This window comes from Sturnus vulgaris, chromosome 5 (assembly GCF_052056855.1).
Source record: "Sturnus vulgaris isolate bStuVul1 chromosome 5, bStuVul1.hap1, whole genome shotgun sequence".
Taxonomy (NCBI): domain Eukaryota; kingdom Metazoa; phylum Chordata; class Aves; order Passeriformes; family Sturnidae; genus Sturnus; species Sturnus vulgaris.
In genome coordinates, this window is record NC_142247.1 from 34820974 (window position 1) to 34840390 (window position 19417).

The following is a 19417-nucleotide window of genomic DNA, read 5'->3' on the forward strand; positions in this document are numbered from 1 at the left end:
ATAACAACTTCAAGCTTCTTATACGTTAGTTTATGAAAGCTAAAAATAAGAAGCAATAAAAGAATAACACACAATGCACTAGGAAATAGGGTCTTTTCTTAACAGAGTCTGGAAAATAACATGATGTCACTTTTTGTGGTTTGTACACATTTTCTTTATGACCTTCACTTGAAGGAATATGTTTCCCTTACAGGATACCCAACCAGCAAGATATAAGGTCCTTCCTTTAGCCAGTACTAGATTTGATTTTTAATTTGGTTGTAGCTATGAGCCTCTGCAAGATAACCTGAATACTATGGAAAGCAAACCTGCCAGTGAAAAACACTTTTACTGTTTTTATCTGGAAGAACTTATAAAGAAAGCATCAACTCTTTAAGTTGTGAAACAATTGAATTTAATACGGTTCAAAATACATATTAAAGGAAATATCAAAAGATGAATAATCTTAAGACATCATTCTCCAAAACACACATTAGTGGATATTAGCAACTGAAAATCATCAATATTTCTGCATAAACTATGATAGAGTGTGGAAAATATAATTTTCAGAGAACGTAATTGACAACCAAGTGGTTAATGCACTGAATGAAGGTGATGAATCAACCATGAAAGAACCTTTTGCCTGCAGATAATTTTAACATCTGACTTCTCAATTAGTTCCTTTCCAAGCCTTTAATTACAGAAGAAAATCTATAGCAGCAAATATCTTCATTACAGGTGCTCTCCAGGTTTGTTTTTTAATTCAGTTTTATGTATATAATACTCATAAATTTATTTCTAAGCACCTGAAAACTACTGGTGCCTCTTATTTTCCATTCATTCCCAAGGACTTTTTTTGAGACCTTATTCACTCCATTGTAGATTAAAACACGGGCTGGAAATCTTTGCTTTGTTTAACCAAATGGCAATAAGATTTCTCTTTATTACATCATGCTTAAATGTAAATTTACTTTCTATTCCCACTTCTGTTTTTTGTTTCCTGTGGCCATCAGTGCATAAAAGGGAAAAAGGGGTGGATTTTCACAATATGTACTGCAGTGATGATTAGAAAACATTTTTCAAGCAACATAGTTTAAATCTCTCTTAGGATTTGCATTTGCATTACAGTGCCCAGTATCAGAAATATGTAACATAGTGTTGCCATCTACTACCTTCACATTTCTTCAGACAAAGATGCTCACTCCTGCTCTCACCATCTTCTTGAGTCCTTGCAACTTAACAGAGTAGGAATTGAGTCCAAGTGATTTTCATTCCCTTTACGCTTCCCTCTTTGCAAAATGTATTTTCTCAAGTTTAAAACTAATGCTACTAGTCACACTACAGCAAATTAAAAAGTACAGATATGTCCAAAATGGAAGAGCTAAGGAGATCAAGTCCTTGAGTGATTTTCTGGTACTTCCAGATATTGCTTTTATTACATTATTTTTAATATACCAAACCATTAAAAAAATTTAGAAATATTTCAAAAAGCCAAGAGGAACCTTGCTCTGAGTTTTAAAAAATTTTTAGTGGTTGCAGGTGCAGAGTTAATGGAAGAGTTTCCTATTACAACATCATTAATCACTGTCCCTCTGCCACTTTTTCTATAAGTAAAAAGAAACCTTGAATATTCATAGATATAAAATATTGGTTTTTCACTATCAGGTGTCTTCATGTATTTCTGTTGATATCCTTAAAGAAAATCTCTAAAAGAAAATAAAGCAAGATCAACTTAAAATAATTTAATTTTACAGTGCTGCAACATAAAGTACAAGGAGATTAAACAAAACAAAAGAAAAAAGTGTTAAAGTGAAACAAATATTGTGAGAAAATTGGAAAATGCATTATTTTTCTTAGAGTGTGGCAGGGTTTTTTTACTGAATTAATAGTTTGGTTTTCTCTGAACGCTGGTTATGACAAAAAGACGGTAGAATCTAAAAGATTTTTCTGTCATTACCAAACACTAACATTGGATTCATGCTATTTTATAACCTGCAATTTAAAATGTCCACAATTCCATTTTGGTTAATTTAATAATTTTATCTTATATTCATAATATTTATATTTAGTAAAAGTCTTTATGTGTCTGAAGCAGAATTATCAACTAAGGATTGTTGATAAATATTCTGAGAATTACTGCATTGTCCTGCAAATCTCTATCTCCAAGGAAAGGGTCTGACCTTTCATAAAAGAGATACCATCATATACATAGACATCAGAGAGTGATGGACTAGCAATAAATAGCTCCCCCAAAAAATGAAGCATTAAATGATGCATACATTTTTTAATAGTTCTTCAATAATTCTGTCAGTTTTAGAAGGCAATTATGTACCTTTAAGATCACGTGTTGCGTAATTTTGAACCAATTTTTTTTTTCCAAAAGAAGTGTTTATTTCTGCTGAAACTAGCTTTTTTATTTTATTTATTTATTTATTTATTTATTTATTTATAATTAAGGAATAGCCCTAAAGCCATGGTGTATTCAGTACTAAGTCAAAACTAAACAGTCATGGAAATGTTTGCCATAGGTCAGCAAAATATATGTTAACTCTGAATCCAGCTACCCAAACCAGAAGGCTTTTGTGTCAATACTTTTCCAAAAAGTATTTAATATTCTTTGCACTGTGAGGAAACATATAAATAAATGTGTAAAACATCAATGGTTGAAATGCTTTGGATAATTATGTAAAATCCCTCAGGTGGAAAGAAATGAAGTTTTATTTGCATCATTAATTTTGTTATTATGCTGCCTTTAGAGGGCCTCTTTCTACAAAATTTTGGTAAATAATAAGAATATATTATTTGACTGCTATTAATTTTCAAGAACAGACAAACGGAACTATTAAACTGAATTTTATGTTTTATAATCAAGGGGATAATATTTGTTATGTACACAGAAGTCAATTCTGTGATTGGTAAAATTTGTTTCTGTAGAGCTTTGATGCATCTATCTAGGTAAAGAATGGCAATTTTTCATAGCATTTGCTGTTATACAATTCATAGCACTTAGTCACTGCTAAAATATGTAGCCACCAACCTGAAAATCTCTAATGAATGTTAAAAAGAAGAAGATGAAACCAAAGGCCACGGTCCATTCACAGATTGCACTCATGAAATGGTAAGTATAATCCTGATGGAACGAGACAGAAATCAAATTTTCGGATAAAACAGCTAAACAAAATATGGGTGGAATGATACAGACATTTCCTTCTGTAAATTCAAAAAGTAAGACTTATGACTCACCATCCCTGTTGTATCAAAGTGAATTCACATTTTGTTTTTACAGAATGGTGAGTAAATTTATCAAGGTTGCATGTGTTACATTAAGTCTTCTGCAGTACCATAAAAGGCAGAACAAGAAAACTACAATTAGCACAGTATCAAAAGAAAGGTTGAATATCATATAAACCTGAAAACATTCAGTTTTTACATTAAGATTACTGAGGTGCCCATGTTCCAAGCTTTCACTCAGAACCACTGAGCTCAGTAAATCTGAGCAAATTCTTACTATGTTTTGAAATGGAATGCTACCCTTTAAGACAGCTGACAAAACTTTTGTTTTTAAGACTGTCATAGAAAACCTATGTCACATAACACAAACAGAATGCAAAGTGTCTCTTAATATGTCATCAACAAATATGCCATCTGTTTTCAGTAAAACTATTTTTTCATTCTAGCATCTCATAAAAACCCACAAAACCCCTGAAGATATTACTAAGATTGTCTAATTTGCAAAGATTTATCTCGCAGCTGCCTTGGCACTGCTTGGTTGAAGTACATTTGCTAAGTGTGCTCTTATCAAGCTCTTCAAGCAGGATATACTCTCTGCATTATTTAATCTGTTTTTTGAATGCCTCCTTTAAGCAAAATGTGTCCAAAAAGAAAAATTAATTTTCATAGTTGTCATTCTGAAAACACTGAAATAAATTCAAATACCTAAAATTAACGTTAGTATGTTTTACATCAGACTCGAAATAGTTATGACAGTATTAAAGACTATGTAATAAAGAATGATAAAAAAGCTGAGAAAACCAAGGCTGTAGAAAGCCTCAAAAACTACAGAAATAAATTGGTGCACTTTTTGTTTCATGTGAGAAGTTAATTTTCAAGAAAATTGACTATAAAAGAAAGTAGAACAACCAATTTCCAGAATACCTTTTCCTTTGGTAGTCTTTTTCTATGGGAAATTTTCAAATTCTTGGTCAAAATGAAGGTCTAAGTCTTTGAAGATTGATCATCCATCACAAGTTTTCTTACCCACACCACAAATACCTTTCTAATGAAGAAGTGATTGGACACCAGCATTGCACAAAACTGTTCATGATAATGTACTATTTGAAGTTTCTGACATGTTTGTAATGCTTTAAGATAAATATAACAGCATTCCCAAATAGTATCACACAAGGTAAGTAGGCTACCTAGTAAGATTTTACCTTTTCCCCTGGAGTCCAATCAATTTTTGTCATGGAAATTTTTGAAGCAAACACAATCACTGGGAAAAACAGTGTAAAGGAAACTATACAATATTAGTGAGTAAAAGTGAAAATGTCTGCTTACACAAAAAAAAAAAAGAAAGAACCCAGACCATCTTCCCCTTCTGTAGCACAGGAGATCCTAAACAACTAGAATATCAAATCAAGGTATTAAGAATACAAGTATATGAAACACAGTATTATTACAAGGGAAGTACTGGCAGCAATCAAAACATTTCTGCACAAATGAAGGTTTCTGTAAGTTCTTTCAAAGTATAGACAGTAAGGGAGACACTCCAAAACTTAGGTGACATTTGTGATCAAGAGCTTTGGCAGCAGAGTCCTGCAGTGCTGGAAGTGGAACAATGTTGGTTTCCAGTGATGCACAAGAAGTGCCTTGATCTCTTTGTACACCTTCCTCTTAGGACTGAGGCCCTCTTTCAAAGCCCTTTCACAGCTGCTGAAATCAAAAGCAGGCTGTAGCTAGCTGACTCATGTGATGAGCTGCTGCAAACACTTTTCAACACTGGCAGATCACCCAAGGCCAATAAAATAAGTGAGATAACTCTAATTATAGCATGCCAAGGGAAAAGCCAGGAAGTTGTGCAGTGTGACTTTAAGAGAGGTGACTACTGAGGTCAAGAACCAAGCAACATGATCAAAATCATCTGCCTAGGCTTGTATGCCACCTGTTTTTTTAACTTCTGTGTGTTTGGTTCATTGTAGAAGCAGTGGCTCTCTTTTTCAGACCTTCCTCCCTACTCTCCTTCAAGTGAAGGAGGTTGGAAAGTTGCTCTAGCTTCACTACTGTATGATTCTGTAAAGAACACTAGTGCATTGTTTTTAAATATACCACTGAAATATGAGATAAAGCTTTTTAGAAGCCCCCAAAACTCATCTTTATGCTGTTAATGGTGTCTCAACATGTATTATATACATTAGAGAGCCCTAAGTAAATAGAGTGACCTCATTTTTATTCCTTATCAGCAATGATTCAGCTTAAAAGGAAAATCATAAAGGGAAAACCACGGAACACACGGTAAAGGATACTGGGAATGAAAGCAATGCATGATAAGACAGATATGGCCATCCTTATGTGACACACAAAGTAAGTGTTCCATCGTGGGCAGGATTTGTAAGAGATTATAGACTGAAGTGTGATGTATACAACACCCGAGCCAAATGCCACCAAAGCTCCTATGTCATGGACACTGGGAACAGCCAGCTCCTGGAAAGAGAATCAGCACAATGGTTAGCTGCTATTACCTGAAGAAACTAGCAGGTAGTGCACATGAATTTAAGTTTTCTGCATGACATACTGATTAGAGGAACTAGACTGAATACCAAAGAAATAATTTTGAATTCCAGCTTTGCTTTGATCTCCTGACTTGAAACATCACCTGACCCTGAGCAAATCTCACATCCTCTTCATGTCTGTTATCTTATTGGCAAATGGGGATGGGAATGTACTGTTCACTAGTTGTACATACACGGTGAAAAGATTGAACCCACCATTTCCAGCTTGCTGGGCAATTAAAGATGCTTGAAAATCTACTAGATCGGATGCTTAGCTAAATTAGATCTTTATCATGCTCAGAACCCTTCCTACAAGTTGCACTTAACATGGCAAGCATGGTGAAAGCAGAGGAAATACAAATTAGGTGAGGAAGGAGTTTATGGCAATGAGACACAGAGATTAGATAAGAATCAGTATTGGAACTGTCAAGGAATCCCTTTGGAAACATTAGGATCAAAGTTTCTGCTTCCCTGACTCTCACAAATTATTTTGGATTCCTGATTTGTCTTTTCCCTGTTGAAGCCGAGTTTGTTTTCTATTTCATTCAGGCATCATTCAACATTTTATTCTGCCACATATAAATCCTATCAATAAGAACAGAGGTATTTTAAAGTAAAATATTATTGGAATAGACTGCACTACCTGTGGTGTTTGCAATCCACACACACTGCTTGGATGCAAAGCTAAAAAGAGCAAGTTATCATGCTAAGGCAGAGGGTTTTTTCATCTGAAAATACCATTTCCATTACATGTAAAACTGTACTGGCTGTTGAAGCCCCAACAATCTTTATTTCCAATTTCTCTGTATGTCATCATGTCACCATATGAGCACAACAGTATTTAACAAAATGTTCCAAGGTAGCCCATCCTTTAAAATAAATAATGCAGCTATTTTCATAGATTTTAAGGCAATATCTCAAGCTGCCTGCCAATTAAATTTAACTTGATTCTAGGCTGAAGCTTTCAGTGCAATTGTGTCATATACATGTGTCAGAATCTATCTTATTATACACTTCCTCACTAGAAAAGGTAAAGTGAATAATCTGTTTCAGTATTTTTTTCCCCCCTATTGATTTTTTTTTCAGACACTGAGGGGTGGACTTTGGTTTGTAATGAGATGTCTAACCTTTTCTTGCAAAGCAAGCAGTAGTTCTACATGTCTCTATCAAAAGATAAAACATGTTGTTATGCCATCTCCTACAGACTCAAAAGTTTAACAGGCTGATATTGTGCCCAATGTTCTAACCTGTCAGATAAGATTAGTAGAAAGATAAGATTTGTAGAAAATGCTGCGAGTGTGGCATCATTCAGCCAAAAATGCAGATGCTTTTGTTAGTCTGATTTATTCTGCCCCACCTGATTATAAGCAAAACTTGGAATAGCAAAGTCTTTTACATTCAAATTTTCACAGAAAAAAATTTCCATCAAAAAACCCCATATGGTACAGACCTGTTACAAGACAAGCACACAGAAAACTCCTTAATGGCATAACTGCACAAGCAAAAATTCTCATGCATAAAGAGGAAACAAATCTATTGCTGTAAAGCTATTGAAAAAAGGCAAGAGCAAGAAAGGCATCCTTACTTCATTTTCCAAGGATCCTTTTGGGGATTACGTTAATCACTGTTACCTAGTTGAAATTTTTAATGATAAAACAATCTTATTTTATTTTCATTTTTGTTATGAAATTTACAGTCATACCTGAAAAGTTGCAACTATGCCCATTCCAGTGCAGCCCATCAATCCCACACATAATGTAAACATATTGCATGAAGACCTGACGAAGTGTGATGATTCATTTTGCTTCTCTATTAATAAATATCTGATGTACATTGTAATTGCAGCTGAAAAAAAAACCCAAAGTGTTTTGTTCAATAATTACATATTGATTACATTTTAACACATTTTCCTGTAAGACAACATGCAGAATAAAATTGCAAACATTATACAATAAATAATACTACCTTTACTGGAATGAAGAAGTTAATTCAGATGAACTTTCGGATAGAACTTCAAGATTATCTTTGTCTTAAAATTGCACATCATCGCCATCTAGAACTAACTGCACATCAGTTCAAGAAAAGCACTAATTTAAATCCCATTCTCCTGGGTGTTTTGGGCACAGAGGCATTGCCATTCCACATTAGGAAGAAGATGCTACAGGGAGATAAGAACCATGAGCTAGAAGTGGGAGGCTTTATTCTGCTCTGAGATGCAGTCTTGTACCAGAACTACAACTCCTTATAATGGATGGGCTGAAGAATTAATTCCTTTTTGTAGTCACTGCATGTCTGGCCCTAATATACAGTTGACTAATATGCAGTTACAGGAAAATACCTGTAACCTGAATTAGGAAATCATGGTTCTTCAGGATATAATAAGCTGTAGACTGAATTTCACAGTTCCATAACATAGAACACAGTTTCAGTCTATCCACAGTTGGAAAAATAAATCAGGTAACTTTGCCCAGGCACTATGAGGTTACATGAAACACTCCAAGATAGTGTGACTGAACAAGGCTCTTATAAAAGGTAAAATATGTGATTTTTACTTTGCCTTAAGGCTGTCATAGCTACATGTATATGTACAGGGGTACACAGCTCTTGATCTTCCATCCTCTTAAAAGATAATAGAAAATGCCAAACTTCCTGATTCACATCAGTTATTTTGTAGAAAAGTAGGCATGTTGCTTCAATACTGTTCTTCACTTTGTTGCAGCATCTTAGAACCTAAAGTTTCCCTATATCAGAGATTTTGCCGAGTAATTATGCCATCTTTGTTCCACTTTTCTTTCCAGAGTGTTGACTCCTTTGCACTGATGAGGTGCTCTGAAGAGACTCGAGTGCCTCTAAGCCTGCACTAACTGCTCCTAAGGACCCAGCTCTCCAGGTACTACTTACATCTACCTGACAGCCATTTGACTGTGAAGTTTTTCTGCAGAATAATGAATACATTTCTGTAATTAAAGCAGGTAGCTGTCACTAATTCTCATTTCTTTATTCTGGTCAACCCAAATACCTTATACATACCTAGAAGTGCTGAAATATTAATCATAAAACCAAAGACACCACTCTCAGGAGGTTTAGTTCCAGTGTCGCTAAAGCAGGAAAGAGAGACAAATTAAAAGTTAATTGAAACATAAATGAGACAATTGAAATCTCAGGAGAAATACAACTTGTGTGAACTCCTGCTGCGTGTGTAAGGCAATTCATCTTCTGCTGCACACTTAGTCTCCATTTGTAGTAGAGAATACTTCTTTCCAAAAAGAAAGCATATTTTGAAAGCATACTCTTTGAACTGTATTTCTTCTATTTCTGTATGCAATATGCAAAGATGTGACAGACCTGTAATTTGCTTATGAATGACATTACATAAATGACATTTTAGAATTAATGTTTCTTTTGTCTGCTGAATTAACAGTGATTGAGTAAAATGGCAGTCACTGTCTTAAGATATGAGAGAATTTGGCTTAATTTCCTTAAAAAGACTTTGCCCTATGAGAGAAATTTTGTTCCAATGACCAGGAATGTTCCTAGCAACTGTTTAATTTACTAATGTAGATACATCTTAAGAGTACTCTATCTCCAAGGTGTTGTAACTCTCTTCTGATGAAACACTTCACCCTTCTAGGGAACAATTAGAAGTTCAGTGGGACAGAGAGAGGGAGCATGAGTGTGAGAATATATACAGAATTTATATACATATCTACTTGCATGTCTATGGATATGAAAAAATGCAATGTATAAAAAATATTTGTTTTGTAGAAAATGGAACACCTTCAACATAGAATCCTTTTCCCTCTTTTCCCTATGTGCAAACACTCACCCCAGAGAATGCCCTTTCCTCACAGAATGAACATACTCCTGTGAGTATGTGGGCTCAAGACCCCTCAAGCAGAATTCTTCTGTGGAAGGTGAGTGCTCTGTTGAAAGAACAGTACTATGACCTTGCCACATCTTTGCACTATATTTTTTTCTCTGATGTCTATTTTTTCTTGTTTAACATACAACCAGTTGATACTATTTGATCAGGTTCTGTTGGTCAAGCCAATGAAAAACATCTAGTTCTTAAATATTTACGTAATTTGGATGTGAACTAAGTTTTCAGCTATTGGGCAGTGCCAAGAGGCAGGATAGTGTGTTTGAACTGAGGCACCCAAAAATTCTACCAGATCTGATATTCTATCAGATATGTGAACACATAAGGGTGTTAGCTAATGCCAAAGTTTAGTGGACACTGAGCAAAGATACTGAGAACAAACCTTTCTCCTAGAGCAGGAGTGTCGATCTGCTGGAGGGTGGGAAGGCTCTGCAGAGGGATCTGGACAGGCTGGATTGATGGGCCAAGATGAGTGGCAGGACGTTCAGCAGGACCAAGGGCTGGGTCCTACACTTTGGCCACACCAACCCCAGGCAGTGCTACAGCCTGGAGAGCAGTGGCTGGAAAACTTCCCAGCAGAAAAGAACCTGGGGGTCCTGGCTGGAAGCAGCTGAACATGAGCCAGTGTGTGCCCAGGTGGCCAAGAAGGCCAATGGCATCCTGGCTTATATAAGCAACAGTGTGGCCAGCAGGAGCAGGACAGTGACTGTTCCTCTGTTCTTGGCTCTGGAGATGCCACACCTCGAGTGCTGTTATGAGTTTGGGCCCCTCACTGCAAGGAAGGCACTGAGGGGCTGGAGCGTGTCCAGAGAAGGGGAGCAGAGCTGGGGAAGGGTCTGGAGCACAAGTCCTGTGAGGAGCAGCTGAGGGAGCTGGGGGTGTCCAGCCTGGAGAAGAGGAGGCTCAGGGGTGACCTTACCACTAGCTAAGACCACCTGAAAGAAGGCTGTAGCCAGGTGGAGGTTGGCCTCCGAAGGTAACAAGCAACGGGACAAGAGGAAATGGCCTCAAGTTGTGCCAGGGGATATTTAAATTGGATATTAGGGAAAATTTCCCCACAGTAAGGGTGTTTAGACATTGGAATGGACAGCCCAGAGTGGTATTGGAGTCACCATTCCTGGAAATGCTAAAGGAAAGCCTGGACTTAGTATCATGGTCTGGTTGACATGGTAGAGTTCAGTCATAAGCTGTACTCAGTAACCTCAGAGGTCTTTCCATCCTATGTAGATTCTGTAATTCTGTGTATAATGGGACAAGTAGCTACTAGCTAGGGGTATTTTTTTATGTCATTCAAGAAGATGAATACTCTTCATTCCAACAGTGAGGCTGAATTAGGTTTCAGTGCTAAGATTCCGAAGCTACCACTGAGTACAGCCAAAATGACCTCAGCATGAATGCTCTTCACACGCAAAAGAGAAAGAACTCTCTACTTAAGCAATCACTCTCAAGGATTGTGACAATTTCATTAAGCTCAGGACAGAAGATGTGACCATCTCAAATGACTTGATTATTTTAGAAATTCATGTTTGCTCTCCAGCCCCTTCTATGTTATAGAAGGATTTGTTTAACAAGCGTTGCTAAGATGATTTATCAGCAACAGCAGGAAGCTTAGGATAAAGGTAGGATCTTTTTCTATGAACAGCTGATGCAAAAAAAAATAGAGAAAATTCATGTATTTCTTGTTACTAGATAGGTTCTAAATTCTCAGACAACAAAATTTGGACCAGGCTTTTAGACAAGTTTTTTGCAACTTGTCAGGCATTAGGAATCCCTATTGACCTGGATTTTCTTGTTGTAATGCTTTCTGAAGACTTGTTCCATCTTGTAGTCTGTATTAATCTTGTTTCTCTTTGACAGTGGAACTGATGAAAACAGTAAACTAGATATTTTCTTGTTTGTTTGACACAGCTAAAAGTCATCTTATTTCATGTTTCATTTAGCCACTTTTTTAACCTTGAACTTCATATTTTCTTTTTGTTTCTGGAATGTTTTCATTAACACGACAAAGGAGTCCATTTAAAATGTAGGCCACTTGTGACAATCTTCAAGGACTTTTTCAAATCAGAAACCACTCTGTGATAAGTACAGGACTGTAATCACTTCAAAGCTTTTGAAGGGCTTTAGGTGAGAAGAGAATGGAATTGGCACACACATAGAAAACCATTTGAAGTTCTTGGAACACATCATAAGAGCAATCCAAATAACCTGAAATTACACTGAACTCAATTTTTTAACAATATATTTTCTCAAGCTAAAGGTTTGTAGGTGGTTTTTGCTGTTGTGGATTTTTAAACTCAACAATCTTAGATTATGCTGTAAAGAAAATTAATACCAGTATTATTATATCACAATCCATTTATAAAGTACTGCACTAGCTTTAAAGGATACAATCATCTTAATGCTATATTTTCCATTAAAAAATCTCTGAAGCTAAATGAAGACTTGGGTTCATATTAATTTTTCTTCAAGTCTGCTGCTTTGGATAAAATGATTACCAAAAAACCGAAGTGTTGATTACAGTCTCCTCCTTTTTATGAAAAAGAAAAAACCGAAATGGTGTATTTGAAACAAAAAGGTGCTCACTTATTGGAGCTGGTGCATAGGTGAGCTCACCACCATAGAAAAGATGACAGCATTTGTGTCACCATCTCATGCAGTAGAATTATAAAAACAGTCTTCTGAAGTGTGGAAAGACAAGAAGATGAAGGAGACAAGCAATAAATATTTTAGGGCCAAAAGATTCATCATAATTGATTTTTTTTCAGAGCTATCACGAACTATTTCTCTTCAAACTGAAGTCCCAAATTTTTAAAATAGGAAGATTCTATTCCACCTACAGGGATTCTGATTTCTCCAAAGGTACCAACTGATCACAAATACCTACAGGAAAATTCTCATTACTCTTTCACTAAGAATCCAAACGAGCAAACAGCCAAATTTTTTGGACTTTGAGCAGTATGAGTAATAGCACTAATTTGGGCACAGCCTCATCATTTTTTAGGACCCAGCTGCTAGAAAACACAAAATCATATTCATTTTATCGACCATGAAACGTATTTATATGGTTTACTTGATGAGACATTAGCACAGCCTCAATGACAAATTTAGGTGTGGTCTCCTGCTGTGACAACTGCTACATTGGAAGCAAATAAAATTAATGTGACTTTAAGGTATACACAGAGTACTTGGGGAATGTATATAAGAATTACAGAAATGTTGAACTAAAATTGGTAAGTATTCTTCTCCTTTGTGTAACTGGAATTTCCCCATATGAGCTCTATTTAATTCTTATAGTCCATTTTCAGATATTGCACAACTGAAATGTTGCAACATTCTTCCTCTTTTTTAACATTCTTAGTTTTACTAAATCACATTCTCAATCATATGATTCAAATTTGTAGCCTAAAGCAACGACCTGCAAATTAAGAATATGAATATGATATGACTACTGGCCTGAGTACTTAGAAGAAAACCTTGTATTATTCACAAGTGCATATTCTATGAAGTTCTTAAGCTTAGACCATGTGCCCTTAGGATTATTGCAGATGCTTCACCAATAGTCAATAGTAATTGATTAACACCAATAGTATATCCTTAGTCCAAATGTGGTGTTAAAAGGATGTAACATAAACAAGACTTTTAAATAGCTTTACTAGTAAATGCAGAAGGTCTGAGATGTGAGTGGGAATCACTGGTGCAGCCTCTTTTGTCTGTTTTGATTAGGTTTTTTAGGGCATATGGACTTTAATTGTGATTCCATAGCTAAAGGATAAGAATGATGATTTCTGGGAGCTATTCCATTAAGTTGATATAACTACAGCAGCTGTGATACATTAATTAGAGTTGTACAGTTGTGACTTAAAGGTTTGGTCCATCCCTTTTAGAAAGAATGACACAATTAAGATATCTGGGCTGTCAAAAACTTAGCTGCAAACAAAACTATACATAAAAACCACATCCATATCTCTTGTATATTTTATTCTATGACATGGATTCAACATAGGAGACATAATTTGTCAGATTTCTTACTACAGGGTCTCAAAATACTTCTGCACCCAAACCATGTACAGTTACATCATATTATTTATTTTTGTTAGTTAATAATGGATAAATTGCACTGATCACAAGCACTTTCATGTTAGTAAAGCTTTGTGTGTAATCAAGGATGAGCAGCAGGGTATTTGTTAAAGTACAAGAGGAAGGCTTTTCAAGAGCTTTCCAGGTCTTTGCAGAGACTCTTAAAAAGTTTTGCTAATATAAGCATGAAGCCCAACACTCTCTGGCTCAATGTGAATGTAGCTCAGCTGTCTTGTGGGTTGTGGTGTCATTTGCTCTTGCCTATGATGATAAGCCCTAATTTTCAATCAAATTTTCTTTTATGTGCCAATCAGATTAGCAGTCTTCTGAAATTATGCATGTCCAAAAAGTCCTTCCAGGAATTAGGTCTAGATATATCTTGAAATATGTATTTTAAATGTTAACATAAGCCATGCAGAAAGAATGATTTACACAGAATCGCACTTAAATGAAAAAGTTATAGAAAAGAGATGCCAGGCATCTCTTGGAAAGTATTTTAAACCCATTGGTTCTATAGCGAAATAGAAAATAATTCGTGTTTGTGGGCATGTGTGTATTGCAAAAGCCATTACAGAGCTTCGAGTCCAGTCATCGTCCAGCGTACTTTGGCCTAATTCTCGACTTATACAAACAAAATTACACTTCCACCATGTAATTGTAACATTTTTCTGGGATCAGGCCTGCGTTGGCTGCAGCAGAAAACTTTCACGTCCTTTCCATGGTGTCTTCAGCGTCTGTGTCCTGCGGCTCTCAGAGGTGCTGGAGGTGTGATGGGTGCCGGCAGTGCCCGGCTGTCCCCCTGTCACCGGCAGGCTCCGCCGCCACCGCCTCTCCTGCCCCGGGACCCTCCGGGAAGCCCCTCAGGACAGCGCCCATGCTCACACACACACGAGCCCCGCACCTCGGCCGCTCCCCCGCCTCACCTGATGTAGGGGACGAGGGGCTCGACGTGCCCCGCCAGCACGGCGATCACATAGGAGATGATGAAGGCGGCCGAGGACCAGCTGACGAGCAGAGCGGGCACGAAAGCCACGCCGGGCATGCAGCACAGCATGGCCGGGGCCGCCTGCCCGGGGCATGGGCGGCTGGGCGGCAGCGCCCTGGAGTCGCGGCCCGGGAGCGCTCAGCCTGGCGTGCTGGCCCCGCCGGCAGCCCCGGGGATGCCCCGCCGGCCGCTGCCTTCCCTTCACTTTCGGTTCTCGCTGCGCTCCCCGCCCCCGACGGCGGCGGAGCCAGGCACAGCCTTGGGCCCCTTCGCCTTTCACTGCTGCCGGCACCTAAAGCGCTTGGGAGCGTTTGTGCCTGCAGAAAGTCTCCGCACAGCCCGTGGGGCACACGCAGCCCGTGGGACGCAGCCCGTGTCCCTGTCGCTGCCGGCTCCCCGGGCCGCACACGCCCCGTCGGGGCAGGGAGGCGGGCGGTGAGATGCGGGCGGTGAGATGCGGGCGGTGAGATGCTGCCGGGGAGCGCTCGCCGGGCTCTGCGGGTCGTGCCGGCGGCTTGTGCCTTCACAGCTGTCTGTAAAAGGGCTAAAGATGGGGTCCAGGGTGAATGCAGGGGCTCTTTGCACTCCCGGCCGAGGGGCATGATAACCGAGTCAGAAACTGTGCAAGTCCCATTATGGACCCCTGCACACACCTTATCCACCTTGGACTTTTGTTTCAAACACATAATGTAGCCTTGATTTGCAAATCTTCCCTGAGATTCACTTTTCCACATGCTTAGAGGGAAACCATACCTTAATTCAAAATCATGCCATATTCAGCTTTTTCACTTTGGTTCAACATGAATCCATGGACAATTTGTCAAGGGTGTTTGTTTCCTTTGATTGTTTGTAGTCACCAGCCTTCCAAACCAACATCTAAACTCAAAGTCACCATTCTGCTACGTGTGTGCATACTCTGCCTCTCCCTGAGAATGTATTGAGGGTCTGGCCTTTGGTGCACATTCCCTGTGGTGGATGCACACAAGATGAGTACTTGGCACACATTTGAAGGTATTAGGAAGGGAGAGAGAAATGCAATTAAGTAAAAGGAGTAGGGACGGTATATCTTAAAGCAAGTACAGAAAAGTAATAAAAAAATATTCTACCACTAAGATGGGAGATAGTCTACAACATTCTTCTTGGCAGTAGCAAGATGCTCATGTTCTTAACATATAAATTGAGTGCAATAGTTCACACCATGCCACAAATTCATGCTTCACATTTCTACAGCTAATGTGCCTTCTAGTAATTTTGAGTGACAGAAATTTCTGACTGGAAGAACAAGTTTATTTCTCTTTCCTGTTAAAGGTTCAAAAATTATCAAAGGAAACTAATATATGAACTGTCTTAATGTGCTGGTTTAAAAATTTCTGTTTAATTATGCATCAGTATCGGGTATCTTGGGTTTTTTCCCCACTTGAAACAAAAAATTAAAGAAATACTATACGTGAACTAAATCTAGTCTCTTTGGTAAATAAGTGAACAGCAGTAATATACTGATGGTAAGTCTATTTATAGCAGTAGAATTTTAATTTTTTGTGTATCAGTAATTCAGTATTCTGGTTTGGTCCCCTGCAAAAAGAGGATGGAATTCACTTTATTTTACTGCATCAACATTTAAGTCACATTGTTGGAAAAATGTTCCACCCACAGTTTTGCAAGTTCCTTGTACTACCTGTAGTTTCGTAAGTGATAAATAAATTGCTCTTTAGAGTGAGTTGAGTATTTAAATTATGCACATGACTTTTTGAAGTGCCTGAACACCATTTGGAGTGAAAGAAAAGGACTCAAGCCTGTTTGGCTCAAGCAGGTGGCAAATGACTGACTGGTGATTACTAGCAAAGGCTCTTGCTGCTATATAAACATTTATTGCAGCTCACGTGATGTTTAATTTTCTTTATCATTTTATTGTAGAATGGAGTCAGTAAACAGCATATAATTTGAGCTGATCTTTAATAGGTTTTTATCAGAAGTATGTTCTCTAAAGATCATTAGAAGCTGCACGGAGTAACAAATACAGGTTGCTCACAAACTTGGGAGGAGTTGTTTTATTTACTATTTACCTTCAAAGAAGGTCTATGTATTTTAATTTATTTTGCTTTCAATAAATTATATTAAAACCCTAGCAGTATAAAAATATAAAAACCCTATGGATTTTAATATAGCTCCATGGGATTTTTGTAGATGGAAAAATTAAATATGAGTCAACAGTGTGCACTGCAGTCCTGAAAAACAGGTGTATCCTGGGCTCTATGAAAGCATGGGAAACATGACCAGAAGGCTGAGGGAGGTGATCCTGTTCCTCTGCTCTGCTCTGGTGAGACCCCACCTGGAGCACCTTTCTTTGTTGAAGAAAGGCTGAGAGAACTGAGGCTGTTCAGTCTGGCAGAGAGAAGGCTCCAAGGACAACACGTTGCATCTTTTCATTATTTAAACGGGGCTTAGAAGAAGAACACCTAGAGACTTTTTACCAAGATCTGTGGTGACAGCACAAGGGGAAATGGCTTTAAACAGAAAGACATATTAGGAAAGAACTCTCTGTTCTGAGGGTGATGAGGCACTGTGACAGGCTGGCCAGAGAAATTGTGGATGTCCTGTTCAAGGCCAGCCTGGATGGGGCTTTAAGCAATCTTATCTAATGGAAAGTGTCCCTGCCCATGGGAGTGGGGTTAAAACTAGGACATCTCTATGGTCCTTTCTGAACCTTCTATGATTCTGTGATTTAACCAAATGATTGGACTACTTCAAATTAGAATTATTAGAAAAATAAATTTAAAGACATATGAAAGTAAGGAAATAATAATGGAACAGATATAAAATAGCCTATGCTGCTGGTATAAGTATCCCCTCTTTTCTATTGTTTTGCTCAAAATCTGGTTTCCATGGATTCTATATTTATTATATATGAGTATTCTTTATCACATGTATTTTCCAAACTCATCCATTATGAAATTACCTGTAACATGAAAGACCCAGGTAGAAGAATCCCCTTCCCCAAACATATTGGTTTTAATATCTCTGCATGGTTTTTACCTTGAACCTGTACAGAATAGTTACAGTAGCATTTACTTCCCTGATTTGGTAAAGAACCTGCTGGAAGATGGAAGAATGGAAAAACATGTGAGACAAGAAAATGGTAAACAGTAAAAAACGAGAGCAAGAGAGATGTAGTTCAGCTGCTTCTTGAGATTTGTTGCTACACACAAACACTAGGAAAAAAAGCAGCCTTAGTCTGTGAATGTAACGTCTAAATTCTTTTATTAACAACTAGTTAATAACTGGTTTATTAACACAGTTTGCACCAGAAATACATTTACAGAAGGATTCAAATATACTACCTGTAACTTCTTCAAATTATTGTGTGAAGAGTTCAAGCTGGTTTGTGGTATCTCTTCCCTTCCTCTTTGGTCATGTGCCAGTATCTGTAACCTTCTCTCAGTAACAAAAGCATCTGTAAACTATTCTCACTTCTGACATGAAGTTTGGAATAGCAGTAGTAACAACCCACATCATCTGTGAAGTCTTACACTGTAAGGCATTCATGGCATGATGTTAATATTTCTAAAAGGTAATGTGATTTCGTTATAAAGCAGTTTTCAGGTGTTACTGTTTAAGAGATGGTTTATTTTGCTCCATTTGTTTTGGGTCCCCTCTGTAGATAGCTAGATAATGTCTAAATGTCTAACTGAAATGCAGGTAAAAGATGTCTCAGCTGTCAAAAAGACTGGACAAATAAAACACTGACAGGTCCCTTAAGAATGAAAAGAGGTAACTACTGGGTTGAAATTGTGTAATTTCATCTCTCAAAAAAACCCAAACCAAACCAACAAACAACAACAACAACAAAAAAACGAAACCAAAAACAAACAAACAAATAAGCAAAAACCCAAAACTAAACCAAAACAACAAACAAACAAAAATCAAATAAAAGCTTTCTCTGGTGCAGGACAGATTAATACCATGCAAAAATGATGAAGTTTGAAAAGGTTTATTCCAGAATTTCTAGAGAAGATTAGCTCTCAAAATGTATTTTTTAACTACTCCACTCAGTATTTTCAGTTACTTCTTGGGTGATGTTTTTTCAAATAAAATGTTTATTGGGAGAAATCTTAGTTTCCAGAATGCATGAGCTGTAGAATGACAAGGGCTATAAACAGCAAGAAAAAGACTGTTTAGCTGCAGATGAACCATTCTCCAGTGGCTTTGTTGTCCTTCATTCTAAATGAGGTAGTGAACATGCTGAAGCAGTTAGTGGGAGGATTTGGCTCTGGCATTTTGATAATTTTGGCAGTACATTTTTGTAGAAGCAGATTTTTAGTGAAAAGAAAATCAGTCAAAGTGAAATGGGAGCTTTTTATGTGGCCTTGTCATCTGAAAGAAATACCTTTGTAGTTTTTGTATTGGTACACAGTAGCTGGCAGTAAATTGCTTCCTGAAGATTAGGGAAAAGTAATGAAGTTCATGACCTGAGTCAAATTAGAATGCAAAGGGATTAAAAGAATCAGACTCTAAACAGAAAGAATTTGATCAATCCTAGGAAAAGCTACCAAAAATATATTTTTTCTCAACATCAGAATTGGTTAATGATGTGGCTACATCCAACACAAAACCTCCTGAGAAGGGGGAGCACTCACTGCTAAAAAATCAGATTCTATTTCCATATGTTAATCTAGATTTACCAGCACAATTTATGGGTGTTGGTTCGTCTACCTTCACCACATCATATTG

General features: G+C 37.5%; 1 protein-coding gene across 2 annotated transcripts; it reads right to left on the reverse strand.

Annotated features, from left to right (window-relative positions):
- Nucleotides 1–371: 371 nt before the first annotated feature.
- DRAM1 (DNA damage regulated autophagy modulator 1) lies at nt 372–14905 on the reverse strand. Of its 2 annotated transcripts, XM_014877055.2 has the most exons (7): nt 14628–14905; nt 8778–8845; nt 7450–7592; nt 5502–5679; nt 4413–4471; nt 3017–3109; nt 372–1685 (listed from the first exon to the last, which is right to left on the reverse strand). In XM_014877055.2, the coding sequence occupies exons 1-7, from the start codon at nt 14756–14758 to the stop codon at nt 1641–1643; spliced, it is 717 nt and encodes a 238-aa protein (XP_014732541.2). In that variant the 5' UTR covers nt 14759–14905; the 3' UTR covers nt 372–1640. The 2 variants fall into 2 exon arrangements, with proteins under 2 accessions (XP_014732541.2, XP_088021539.1); XM_088165413.1 differs by lacking the exons at nt 372–1685; nt 3017–3109 and adding an exon at nt 3169–3311 and having other exon boundaries at nt 14628–14898.
- Between the last annotated feature and the right edge of the window lie 4512 nt (nt 14906–19417).

Bases quoted from the DNA above. Each gene is read 5' to 3' on its own strand.
- DRAM1 (XM_014877055.2), bottom strand. From the start codon at position 14,758: ATGCTGTGCTGCATGCCCGGCGTGGCTTTCGTGCCCGCTCTGCTCGTC. The intron at 7,593-8,777 runs GTATGTATAAGG...TTTTTTTTTCAG, and splicing joins TAATATTTCAGCACTTCTAG to CTGCAATTACAATGTACATC. The intron at 5,680-7,449 runs GTATGACTGTAA...TTCTCTTTCCAG, and splicing joins GCATAGTTGCAACTTTTCAG to GAGCTGGCTGTTCCCAGTGT.